The following is a 13,867-nucleotide window of genomic DNA, read 5'->3' on the forward strand; positions in this document are numbered from 1 at the left end:
TATTTCTCATGCGACCTAGCTTCCTCCTGGGGCATGTCAGGGTCCTAGCTGTGTTCCCAGAATAAGACAGAGAGATACGTTTTCCAAGAGGAATCTGCTGGGCATGGAGAAACAGCCATCTCCTTGTCCCTCGTCCTCTTGTCTTTCTGCTTTGTCATTCTTTCTTTCTTTTTTTTTTTTTGTATACAGGCCTTGTATGTTATCACACAGCCCCTTTGTATTAAATCTCAGATCTGAATAAACTATGAGAACATTTTGTACGTGGATAACAGGGGCATCCATGGAGGAAGGGCAATCTCTAATGAAAGTGGAGGAGAAAACCATCTTCCCGTTTAGAGCAGCCTCACAGTGAGCCCTTTGCCCCCAGGACCCAGTTCATTTAATGAGCTCGTGTCATCTGAAGATGGCAAGGGGTGGCACATGCGGTGGTATTTAGGTTTCTACTCCAGTGGATGCAGGAGACAGTCACGCCACCTATAGTAGGGAAGGCTCAGGGTCATGGGCACAAGTGTACAGGGGGTGTTTTATACACTGCATTCCTGGTTCTATGTTAGTAAATTCACAATATTCTGTGTGGAAGAGAAAAGGGGCCAAAGCTACTATTTGATAAAGGATCTGAGATTCAAATTAATATTTTTAAGAAATTAATCCTACCTTAATCTCATAACATAATATTAAAAAATGACCTAGTCGACATGCAAAAGAAGAAGAAGAAGAAATAGAATAAAATAGTGTTTCTTCCTAAATGCAACAACTCTGTAATAGTTCACATTTTGGATTTTTGTTTTGGTGGATTCACAATAACATGATCCATTAGGAGGCTCACATGTGGTTATAAACTCGTTTATGTAAGCGATATTTTTTTAACAAGCATTCAAGTCTTCCTTTAATTTAATTCAGTACATCATCAGTCATGTAATGTTACTCCCTAGGATTTAATTTCACATTTTGGGAGATGAATTAATTCTTTCAGGCCACTGGGTTGCAATTTAGCTGGCATATTACAGCTGGAGTATGCGATGTGAACCTCGCTGATCCAAATAACCTAACTTTCCATGAAAAATTTATTGACAGGATAAGCTCAACTGTAAAACCCATGTGTCAGAGGTAATTTTGGTAAAATGTAAAACTGACTGATTTTATTAGTTTGGTTCCTGGCAACAAACCACTCCTGCCTTCTCTTTTCCACAGAAGGGATGGATTCCCTCCAGTTTGATTTCATCCAGACCAGTGTGAGAAGGCTTAGAAAAGAATCTCTCACTATCCTCTTTGCCCCAAAGTTGTGGGCTGTGGTCTTCGTGTCCTCTGGGACCAAGGCTCTGGGGACTTAAAGACCAATGCTGGGGAGGAGCCAGTTAATTTGCATTCGTGAGCAGTGCTAAAGTGGAGCACTGCCCCACAGAACAAGAGGGGGGGACAATTGCTTCTTTTTCTTCTAATAATCGTTTAGAAGCTAACCCACCCCACACTCCTTGACCTCTTCTGCTTTTCTCACCGTATCATGGGCCTTGGCCACTCTACGAGCTTTGCAATTTTATCCAAACGTGTCCTATCCTTACATTATGTGTTGATCCTCACCCACCCATTCCTTCTTCTCTGTCGTATTTAGCTGTCTTTACTAGGAAACTAAGGTATACTATGCTATCTTTACTGGAAAACAATTAGATTTCATGCTTTTAATTCTAAAACAAAACTACATTATTTTTTCTCTTAAGCCAATGAAATGAAAGTGCTTTTTACTTTGCAAGAACTCAGTTTTGTGTATATTTGTTTTGTTTCTTACTGTGCAAGCCAAGGGGCCTCCATACAAGTGGCATTCAACACCCTAAGCTATGGTACCTAATGAATCCATTGAGGCCTTATCTAGTACAGCCACCATTGTATTGCACTCAGGGTTTCCTATTCAACAACAGGTATGGCAGTGTTTTTCTAAAAGAAAAACTATATATATATATATATATATATATATATATATATATATATGGAGAAATTGGAAGCAAAGTCAATTACAGTAGTCTTAGTAAATAATTAAATGTAAATTCTAATTTAAAATAATGACACAAGCCAATAAAAGGAAGGAAATTAAGCACTAAGTATACCACTATGACCTTAACTCACCCACCCCCCCCCAGCCCCCGTGCTCACACACTGAAACCATATGGCATTATGAAGTCAGACACTTGTGTGACACGCTCTGTACTCAGTTGCATCTAAACACATGGGTTGAGTTAAGTGTGCTGTTTCAGCCTGTACTCATTACTTCTTAACTTTTATTGGCTCATGTCTCCACTTCCATATTATTTTTTATGTTTTTTAATTAAATTTCCTTTCTATAATACTAATGGATAGCAAAAAAAAAAATATACAACTATTTCACCAAGTTACTAAACAGTTGACCATGAACTTATAAAAGTTCACTTGTGAACCAGGCTTTTTCGTTTTAGCCATAATATTAATAATACTGATAATTTACACATTCATATGTTGTGTGTTTTACAAGGAGTTTTCATAGTTTTAATGTCATTTAATCCTCATAACCTTTATGTGAAGTAGGTATTCACAAGAGGCAAGCTTAGAGGACTTGCTCAAAGTTATGAAAGAGAGAACACTGAGATTCAAATCCAATTGTTCTGAATCCAAGTGTAACACTCTTTCTATTCTTCAAGGCTTATGCAAGAAATCAGAACCAGGAAGGAGAAGGGAAGAAATCAATACATTTTAGTGTGTTTTCTCATTTGATGTAAAAGAGGGTGATTTCTGGTCTATAGGGTCAACCTGTTTTCCGAACTATTGAAAATGACGTATGGTGACTGTCACATCGTACATTTCTTCATGTTTTGGAAATTGGGATGGTCTTGTGTTCTATTCCAGCTTCATTAAGCTAAAGGGCCTGGTAATTTAACCGCTCTGGCATTTCACAAAGCCCTATCAGTATACTTCTGCCAAAAGCCATTAGAATTTCTCATGACAACTGGATAAATACTCTTCCTGTCTATCAAAAACAACCTCAGCTTGTCCTGTGCCATAACCCATAACATTTATAAACACACTTATTAACACATACAGGAAATGAAACAATAAGAGCCACTAGCTTTTCAGTTCATTTCTTTTTAGAGAACACTCATTCCAGCAAGAGCTTGGCATCAGATGTTATTTGCAAAAAAAGGTGATGACTTTGCAATTACAGGTAGCAGATGGCTACCTGCTGAAAATGATGCCAACCAAAATATCATGACTAAATCTGCTTTTCCTGCTATGTGGCAGACTGAACTGAATAAATATTCAGAATCAGTAAATGAATACTATATAACCTTTGGGAAAATTTTTGCTCTAGAAAGAGCAATGGAGTGAGGGGGTATGGATCTGGATTTTGTGTGACTTTGAAAAAATTCAACTGACTTTTCTGGACTTTGCTTTGCTACGCTAAAATAAGACATTCTGCCTTTTCAGTGAAGCATTTGATATAAGAAAAATTAATTTAGCAAATTAATTAAAATCATATCATGAGTGAGAAACTGATTTTCTTTTAAGAAAAGCCCTTTCTTTTAACATAGCCCTTGTCAATATCAATCTGTGCTAAAGGCAGTCATCTTATTGAACAATGACATAATATCTGATACTAGTTTTGTAAAGTTGTTAAAAGAATAGTAATATTAACTCTCAGACACATACTTTAATTTCCATCAGTAAAACAAGTTTTATATTCAGTTAGGTGGACATGAATTTCAAGAAATGCTGACATCTAAATTCTCATTTGCCACTATGGATTTAACAATATAATTTCAAAAGGATGTGGTATACTATTTTTAAATGATTACAGTATAATTTCAAAAGGATGTGGTATACTATTTTTAAATGATTACATTTTATTTTAGAAAAAAACTAGCCCAATGGCATTTTACTTATACTTAAAATCATGAAAACACATAGCTTCTGATACAGCTACTTATAAAGCTAGAATATTTATTATCCTAAGTTCTATATGCCTGAGCAGTATCAGGAAATATCAGTTTGGATTACTATACTCACTTTTGAATTGTATTTAGGAACATGAAAAAAATTCAGTGGCAATATTTGCCTAAAAATACGTTAAAATCTTTTCCAAGCATTCTGTTTACTACATGTCACTGATATGCAGAAACTGTTATAGATATTATTTATTTTCCATTGTATCCTATAAGGAAATGACTTTGTTTCCAACACGTAAGTGGCCAACAGACATTATATATTGAGGTATCTATCTGAATAACAGAGATATACACTTAATCCTCTTCTGAAATGTGTCTGGGAAAATGAGCTGAAGTCAAGTTTTTCATTAGCATGAGCTTCTGATATAAAGAAAACATCTTACCTTCCACTCAGAGATGAAAAGAAAGGCACTACATGTATTCCCAAGGGGCCTCCTTCCCCAGAAATCTCCACTGTTCTTGTCATATCACTGGGGCAGGGAAAAAAAAAAAAAAGAAGCATATTATAAAAAAAAAACACAACTACTGTAAATTCAACAGCAGAGAGGAAATCAAAGGAGTATATGATTTGCTGGTATTTTCACGAGGTACAGGAAATAAAAATGTTTAAGACTATCTGATTTCTATTTTTTTTCCCCAGAAGAGAAACAAATGGAAATAACGACCCACAAAAATAACTTCCTATTTAAGTTAATCTGCATAAATCAACATATTTAAAAGGATGTACACAAAAATGAAATTTCTCCCCATTGAGACACACTTGAAATTACTCTACAGATGATAAAATACATGGAATTAAGCCTATCTATGCTTAAGCATAAAGTAGGCTCTTCTCTCCAGAACAGGAAAATTGAAATAAAATATGTATTTATCAGAAAAAGCACAGAATTACATTTTACAACAGTGAAGCCACAGTTGGTAATACATACGGGCATGTTCAGAGCATTATAAATCAAAACTTACACTTGCCTTTCAGTAAGGCATCAGTTGTATTCAATGGAACAATTCTAAATTTTCACCTCCTACTTTTTTCAGAGGTAGAAAAAGAAGTTGTAAAGCCTGGGGAAAATGTATTATAGAAAGAAATAGAAAGCCTGACCCGCCTAACCTACTCCAGATTAAGGAGAGGATGAGCTAGAAACATTAATGGATTGTGTGTATGACTGAAATACACAAGACATTGGGAAACTTTGAGCAATAAAGAGCGGAACTAACAAGTTTTTATGAAGATGAAAAATAATAACCGTGAACAATTATTGGCTCCTTTAATCCCACAGACAGAAAATAAAATTGCCAGAGGAAAAATGATAAAGTTGAAGCAAACATCCCTGTTACGGAAATTGTAAGCAGGTCTCTATTGTTTCCTATTTACATGAAAATGACCTGAAACTGGATGTCAAATTAAGAGCTACAGCTGTTACAAATGCTTTTCTGTTCCAAATTGAAAATGGTGAAATTTTGGCTCCTTGCTAGAAAGTTGAGAACAGCATAAGAAAGTAAAATGCCTGATGAATTCACTCTGCATTTAGTGCTCTCTGAATTATCAGCAATCTAAAATAAATACATTAAATATATTCTCATCAGTGGACTAGGCTTATTTTTAATGTGTTTCTATTGCAAACTTATTATCATTAGGAACTGTAAAAAAGAGCATGTCAGTTTCTAGCATTTGTGGAATATGATGGAATTTCAATCTGATAATAAATTTCAAATGAGTTTTGCTCAGATATTGCTGATATATTTAAAACTTGTTCAGTCAAGCAGGTTATATCAGAGGCCTCGAGAAAAAGTTAAAAATAAAACAAATCTTAGAGTGATAATATCATGGGATAAAATAGATTCTTCTTGATACTTTCAGTGTGAGAATACAGATATTATATGGATACACATATATATGAAATACTATATGTAGGTATACATTATATGCTCTGAATATAAAATATCTACTGGGAAGAGAAAGTTGTATAGCTTTTAATGGACCACAAAGCAACAATTTTTATGTAATAACCGATTTATAGTTCATTCGTAGGTATTTGAGGAAGAGTAAACCCAAAGTATTAACACTCTAGGGTAATGGTACTGTTCTAAAGACTTTTAGAAACAAAGACAAAAATCTCATTTAACCATTAAAACTTTTCTTATCTCTACCTTTACTATGTATTTGTATAGTTTTGCACTTAGGACATAACACAAATCTTTCCTAACAAATGTATTAAATATCCATGTGCTAATAGACAGCACTCATATGTATTATATTGAGGCTTTTGGAATGTAAGTGTTTAGTATAGAGTTCAAAATTTCAGCTTAATAATTTCTAGGATGGCTTTATGATTTTTCTTATCTATTTTGCAAACATTTCTTTACCTAGCTCAAAACCCCTCCTGTAAAACATAATAAATATTACGTATTATGCTGATACCTACTCCTTAGGAACTAACAATCCTCTATTTTTACACTCACTTAATAAAGTTAATCTTATAATTTGTTAAAGCAATCAATCTTGTTTCAAAACACTACAACCATTTTGGAGATGCAGTTTAAAGGTTCATTTATACTTTATAAGTTTCTCGTTTTCGATATCTCAGAATAAGCCCATGCTATCTATATACACAAGAGTCACAATAATTTGGCAAGAAGGATATGTGACAAATGTTAAACTACTATCGTAAAAATATTATCCCAGAAAAAAAAAGCATAGAAGACTTTTGGTTTTGTAGACTGTAATATTCAGGAAGTTATAGAGAATTAAATATTATTTAATATTTCAAGTCATTATAAGTTTTATACGTACCATGTTTTGCCATGCTCTTCATAAAATGCTATCCATTATTCCAAGATGGAAAGAAAAGCTTTTGAAAAAGGAAGCCTGACAGATGAGTCCATATATTTTTATTTATTTTAAAAGTGCAGAACAAAACTATTGTGTTATATGTACCTGCTGGAGTTCTGCAGAATTCTCTGTATGCACCTTTCATGAAAGATAAACACAGCAACTAGGGCTAGACACAATTATTTGAATTTTAATCTCAGAAAGTGAGATTTTACTACGACGTGGAAATATGCTATTAATGCCATTTGTTTAGGCAAAGCACAGAGTAGGGTTCAGGGACCAGCAAGCAGAAAGCGTATACATTAATTTACGTTTTGGAGGCAGATTGAGAACGGAAAATTTAGAGAACGAGGTGGAGAGGATATTCTAGCAGTGGAAAGAAAAAGGAACTGGCAGCTTCTTGTGAAAAACAGATTCAAAATGAAACGGGGGTAAAGGGTAAAAAATTACACCGAGAAAAGCTAAAAGTTGCGCTCGGATCTAAACAGCTAACTTTATACAACTTTCTAAAGACATACTAAAACCAAAGCGGACAGTCACAGAACATTCAAGCCAATAGTATTAATCAAGCTAAATGTTCTAAGATCCAACCACCGCAGTGATTCAAGTAATTGCTGGGAACCTGTTATTAGCTAAGATGTTAGGACAAAAGTCTGGGTGAAGGTACAGAATAAGAGGTCAAAAGTGAGCCTGTCATGAGCAGCTACCCTGTAGGAACTCAGTGGCAAGTGCTCTATGTCGTTCCATCCAGAAGAAACACATGAAGCTTGAGGAAAGAATACAAGAGCTGCAGACAGGTCCAATTCCTCACACGAGGCAAACGGGCAGCATTTTTAACATTGAGATTATTCAACTCAGTCACAGGCCACTCACTTAGGGTCAGGGAGAGACAGGACTGAGTGTAGGTAGTGGGGGATATCTTGCTTTGGAGGGAAATCATGACTAACTTATGAAAGTAGAGAGAGAAAGTGTATCTTAGTGGAGGCTTTGAGCCAGATGTCTGAGTAAATCATTTAAACTGAGACCAAAAGTATTAGTTTCCTCATTTGGACTATAAGGAAATAAAGATAAATTCCTAATAGAATGGTTGGTTTAAGAAAAATTAGAGAACATAACATATACATCATATACACAGTACCTGGCATATACAAAAGGTTCAGTAAGTATCAGCTATTAGGATGATTATTAAAACTTTTTGAGGGAATAAGTTTATGGGTTAAAAGGAAATTATCTCAAACTTTCCATTTTTTTCTCAACTGATTTCTTCAGTGAGACTTTTATTTTTAAAGTTTATCTATTTTGAGAAAGAAAGAGAGAGAATAATGCTTGTGTACAGGCAGAGGAGGGGCAGAGAGAGAGAATCCCAAGCAGGCCCTGCGTTGTCAGCATGAAGCCTGACACTTGATCCCATGAACCCTGAGATCATGACCTGAGCTGACATTAAGAATCGGGCACTTAACCCCCTGAGCCACCCAGGTGCCCCCTCAGTGAGACTTTGAAATATTCTTAAAAAAAAAATTAATGTTTATTTATTTTTGAGAGAGACAGAGAGAGACAGAGTGTGAGCGGGGTAGGGGCAGAGAAAGAGGGAGACACAGAATCCGAAGCAGGCTCCAGGCTCCGAGCTTCCAGCACAGAGCTGGACCTGGGGCTCAAACTCACAAACTGCGAGATCATGACCTGAGCCCAAGTCGGATACTTAACCGACTGAGCCACCCAGGTGCCCCGACTTTGAAAATATTCTTAAGTACTGAAGGAGTGAGGAACACATTTCCTTCATGATGACTGGTGCCATAGACAAGATGATGGGCAATAAATGGGTAGAAGGTATTAGCCGGTGTTCTTTAGGCACTAAAGCACAGGTCTGCCATACAGAACAGTATTAGAGATGAAGTGAAGACAGCAAGACCTCCCAGAAGAGTTTGTTGGTGGCATGGAAGTCTGCTTGGTCATGATGTCTTGTTGGTGAAAACATACTGAGCAAATCACTTATTTTGTTGTTGATGGTGGTGGGATTCATTTAATATACCTGAATTCAATGTATATATTTATTGAGTAGTAGTTCCAATGAGGATGTTCTGCAGGGAAAACACAGAGGCCAATGTCTGAGGAGTTCATAACCTAGGAGTAGGTTAAGACAGGTAATAAAGAATAATACAAAGCAATGGAATAGTAGTAGTAATTGTAGTGTATTCTCAATGATTATAAGCTATTATGTGCTAACTGCCTTCTGGCATGATAACATGTACTCCTATCAAATGTATAAACATACCGGTTCCATTATACAGAGAAGTAAACTGATACCTAGAAAGGTAAAGTAATTGCCCAACATTACATCATGTATACAAGGTAGAGTCAGGCTTCAAACTGGAATTTATTGTATTCTATAGAGCAGGCATTTTTAACTACGTGCATGTGAGTTTCAAAGCAGAGGCACTTTCCAATGAGGCTCGGAGAAAATTAGTACAACATCAGGCAGAGAAGCGAGATCACAAAAATCTTCCTGAAGGAGGTACATTTTGGATGGGACTACGAAGGGCAAAAAGTTCTCCCATCAGAAAAAGTAGGTGAGGGGACGGAGAGGGCACGCAGATGAGAGAACACCATCTATGCAGAAAGAGTGAACCAGAATGGTTTGTGGGCACACCGACTGGTTGTGATATTAAAAGAAAAAGGCTAGTGAGCAAAGAGAAAGGAAGGAAAAGATGGGGGAGGTATTGAGAAGAGAAGGTTGAACCATCAGCTTGAGATCAAATCTCAAAGGGATAGGTCAAATTTCACACTGAAAAAAAAAAGCACATTTGGTTTTACAGAAAATGGAGCCAGTAAAGGTATTGGTACTAAGAAGTGGTGTGATAAATGCTGTGGTTTAGAAATATTCATCTGGCAATGATACATGGGATCAATTAGAAAAGAGAAAGACAAGATAGAGATTGGTCCTTGAGACAGGAACTAGTAAATCACTACAATAATCTGAGAGATAGCAGGGTTTGAATAATAATTACAGGAATAAAGGATGGACACCCGGGGATAGTTCAAGGGTTTGTTGTTGTTGTAGTTACTCTTTTTGACACAGACTCTCCCAATAATTTGCCAAATGAATGGCTATCAGAGGCAAAAAATAAAACCTGATGGCCATTTTAAGCCTGGAAAAAAAAGGTAAGTCTGGAGGAGGCTAACTTGGAGATGTGTCAAGGAATAGGTTGAGATCGGGAATGAGGTAGAATTTAGAAATGAGGCGAAGGCTTTTGGCACATATTGCTTGCTATTAAAAACAAACAAACAAACAAACAAACAAACAAACCAAACACCCAACAGAAACCTCTTGTTCCATCATGTTAAGATCAAGATAAATTGAGTAGCGCTTCATAAGACATACATATTGTAAGACTATTTGGAGAACTCCTTCTAACAGTTAAATTTCTTTAAATAAATGTGTTAGTAATGGGTGAGCAGTTAATAGGTATGCTTATGATGTATGCAGCAATGTGTTCTAACCATTCACTGAACAAATATGCTGCTATCATGTTCCAAGACCTGTACGAAGTGTCAGGAATCCCTTGGAGGATTCCCAATTTTATATGGGAGAATGACACTTAAAATAAACTGTAGTATGTGTGCTAACCATAACTGCAGTAGCAATTAGTATTTATCCAGCCTTTCATTTAACATTGTGCTAAGTGCAACTCCCTGTGCTAAATCTCATTTAATCTTCAAAATAACCTATATGATCATGTTACCCATTTTCCATATTAAAAAAAAATCAAAAGGTTAAATAATTAGCCCAAAGTCACATAGGCAGTGTTCAAACTCAGGATTTAATGAAATCCAAAGGTTCAGGAATGAAGGAATGGTTTGATGAATGCTGTGTTTTAAGAAATTTTATCTAGTAGTGATAGAGGAGATCCATTAAGATAAAGAGAGATTGATATTCAAGAGAAGAGATAGTAGGTTGTTACAACAGTCTGAAAGGGAAAGAAGGTTTGAGCAGTGACTCTTGGAATTAAAACACAGGAATAGGTTCAAAACATTTGAGATGGACTCTGGAAATAATTTACTGGCTTCTATGTCACCTACGTTGAAGTGAGGCCAAAGTACTCTCCTTGGGCCAAGCTCTGTGGGATATCATGTTCTCCTTGCCCCAGGAGAATGCTGACCATGGAACGCAGCCAAAAGCGACTTCCTAATTCCTCTTCATTTGTTTCTTCATCATCCCATAGCAGCTGGAACCTATGTCCTCTCCTAAAATTATAATCTCCAAGCTTTCAGCTGCTAGCTGTGCATTCCATGCTATTAAGATCCCTCTCATTCTCCCTCTATCCTACCCAAGAGCCGGCAAGTGCTGAGAGTTTCCACTTACTCTACTTTCTGAACTTGACCCTGATTTCAGCTCATTTCTCCAAACTGGCACTCACCACATTGTTTCTCACCAGGAAATAAAACACCAAAGAATACGGGAAGATGTACATAGGAGGTAACACTGCAGTCTAAGAACTTGGAGACAAGAGTGGTGGGGGTAGACTGGGTCTCTAGAAGTTACTTAATTGCTCTAAATTGCAATTTATTAGCCTACTAAATGTGATAAGACTTTTGCAAAAATGCTGTTTTGATAATCAAATTATACGTATGCATACATACATTTTAATTAAAGATTTTTTTCTTAATTCCTATACTCTATTCCTCTCAATTCTTTGTACCTGGAGGAAGTTTAGCTACTTTGTTCCTCTAGGCATAAATCAAACAACTGTTCTCTCAACAGCATCTATCTACCTAACATTTAGCCAAGATGTTAGCAAACTTTACCAAGAGCTAACATTGAAAAAAATGAAATTAAAGGCAAATAGAAGAAGAGTATTACATTCATTATGTCCACCTCCAAAAACAATCTTATCAAGCTTCTCAAAAGACAGTGCCCAGGAGATTTCATATACCAAAATTTTAATGTTGTGCATCTCAGTAATCAAAGAAATATAATCTAAACAGGACTACTATGTCACATGGCTATAAATTGTAAGCCTCAGGAAAGTCTGCACAGTATTTCAGTGTGATAAAGGATGATCGCATATTTTTTTTTTAAAAAGCTAATTCCATGTAAAATGCCTGGCAACTATTAGTAACTGGACTGAATGAAAAGAATAGGTTGAGTACATGAATGACTGTCAACCTCAGAAGCATCACCTCTGAGCACTGAAGCCAATAATCTATCGAACATGGAATTACTTTCCCGGTACAAAATGTGAAGCAACTTAGAAAAAACGACAGTAAGAATGGTGGTTGTGGTGGTGATGATCAGCACCCCCCTCCTCACAACAGAGACGATGGTGACAATGGTAACAGTAACAGTGGGAACCAAGAGCAGCCAATACCCCTAGGGCTTACTCTGGCCCAGGCACTGTTCAAAGTGTTTTACGTACACTAAGTCATTTCATCTTCATACCAACCCTCTCAAGAAGGTTTTAATATTATTTCTGTTTACAGACTGGAAACTAAGGCAAAGGGAGATGAGTAACTCGCCTAAGCTCATAGAACTGCTAAGCAGCGAAACTGGGAGCCGAACCCATGCAGTAGCGAAGGCAGAACTAGAGATCAGTGCAGAACAATGTCAGTGTCGGGTAAGTGCGAGAGCAAAGGACTTCATATAATGAGTTACTTACATTAAAAACATGAAAGATCCTGGGTGACGGACGGGATTCATTTCACATACATTGAGTAAAATATTGCAAGATGGTGAAAACACAATGCAAACTAATATTCAAGGAGCTAACGTCCCTGTAAAACATTCAACCAGAATGAACTCTGAAAATTCACTTTAAACTGGTGTTCAAAGGGGAAAAAAGCAATTAAGAAATCCAGGTTGCAGACGAGTTGAAAGACGTGGAGGCTCATTCATATATGTTTGTCAGGAGGCTCTCATATCATAAAAGGAAATAAAAGAATGACTAATTAATTTTAGAATTGGGAAGGTTTCACTCCACTATGCTACTTATCTTCATCTTCCCTATAAAATAAAAAAAAAACAACAACTACAGATTGTGAAAGAAACAAACATCAACCTGAAATAACTAAAATACTCTGATTCACGTCAATACCTCAATGCGTCCTTGGTTTTCGGCGATGCCAGGAGTTCTGTCTGCACACCATTCATAACTTCTCCATCTTCTAAGTTCTGTGTGGAATCCTGTAGTCAAACAAACCCATGAGCATGTGGATGCTATGCATTTAGAACTGAAAATTTGAATAAAATGTCTCAATGTGAGGTAGCAAATGGTTTTCCTCTAGATATATACAGTATGCTCCAATTTCTTTGAAGACTGGAAACAGGTGTTAATCTTTTCAGGGCTTTCAATGTTCTTTTCTCTCCCATTTGGTTTCTGAAATACTCAAACGGGCCATTTACACAAGCCAATATGTTAAGAGCTGTGGAATACATCATTTAGCTTCCTGCTACTCAACCATAAGCTTTTGGGACTGAGTGTTTTACATCAGCAAGGAAAAGGGGTACCAAAGGGAAGGTGCCACTGACAGGTGGTGATGTATTGGCTTTAATGTACTGTACTTGCCTGCACCCCCTGGTGACACTAAAAATATAAAGAAAGCAAAATCCGTGGAAAAAAAAAGTTGCCTGGAAAGGTCACTTCGGTCAAAAGTGTAACAGGACTGTGGCAGGAAAAGAAATCCGGAGTTCTTATTTTGTCATAAGACTTTCACTCTGAGAATGATCTTCAGCAGAGAGAAACTAAAATTAACCACTTCGTTTCTAAAATGGTAAGCACTCTTCCACTACAGAAAGGGAAAAGGGTCAGGGAAGTAGAGTCCTCCAAGATAGTGGCGAAGTTGAGTTGGCTGTCACATGGGGAGAATGGATTCCAAAAAGCAAGTTGATTTAGAATCTCACTTGGAAGGCATTAGATTTCTGTGAGGCTTCTGAGCTGTACTTTAACAGAGCGGTTCTGCAGATACACCACTCTTTAGAAGCAAAGTCACAGTGTTCTTCACAGACTCAGGTTTCGCCAAAACAACAAACCACACGGAGAAAGAAAGACCGGTTGTCAACAACCACACCTGTAAA

At 36.7% G+C, this 13,867-nt stretch overlaps 1 protein-coding gene across 5 annotated transcripts in view; it reads right to left on the bottom strand.

Annotated features, from left to right (window-relative positions):
- PARD3B (par-3 family cell polarity regulator beta) overlaps window positions 1-13,867 on the bottom strand; it is a 1,001,728-nt gene that overhangs the window by 453,720 nt on the left and 534,141 nt on the right. For 4 of the 5 annotated variants that reach the window (XM_078450957.2, XM_078450959.2, XM_078450958.2 and 1 more), the window contains exons 5-6: window positions 12,888-12,976; window positions 4,352-4,438 (exon numbers count right to left, since the gene is read on the bottom strand). In XM_078450957.2, the coding sequence (XP_078307083.1) occupies window positions 4,352-4,438; window positions 12,888-12,976 (176 nt within the window). The remainder of the gene's footprint in view (window positions 1-4,351; window positions 4,439-12,887; window positions 12,977-13,867) is intronic. The other variant, XM_078450961.2, reaches the window with a different exon arrangement.

The sequence above is a fragment of the Panthera onca genome, chromosome C1 (genome assembly GCF_046562875.1).
Source record: "Panthera onca isolate mPanOnc1 chromosome C1, mPanOnc1 haplotype 2, whole genome shotgun sequence".
NCBI classification, from domain to species: Eukaryota; Metazoa; Chordata; class Mammalia; order Carnivora; family Felidae; genus Panthera; species Panthera onca.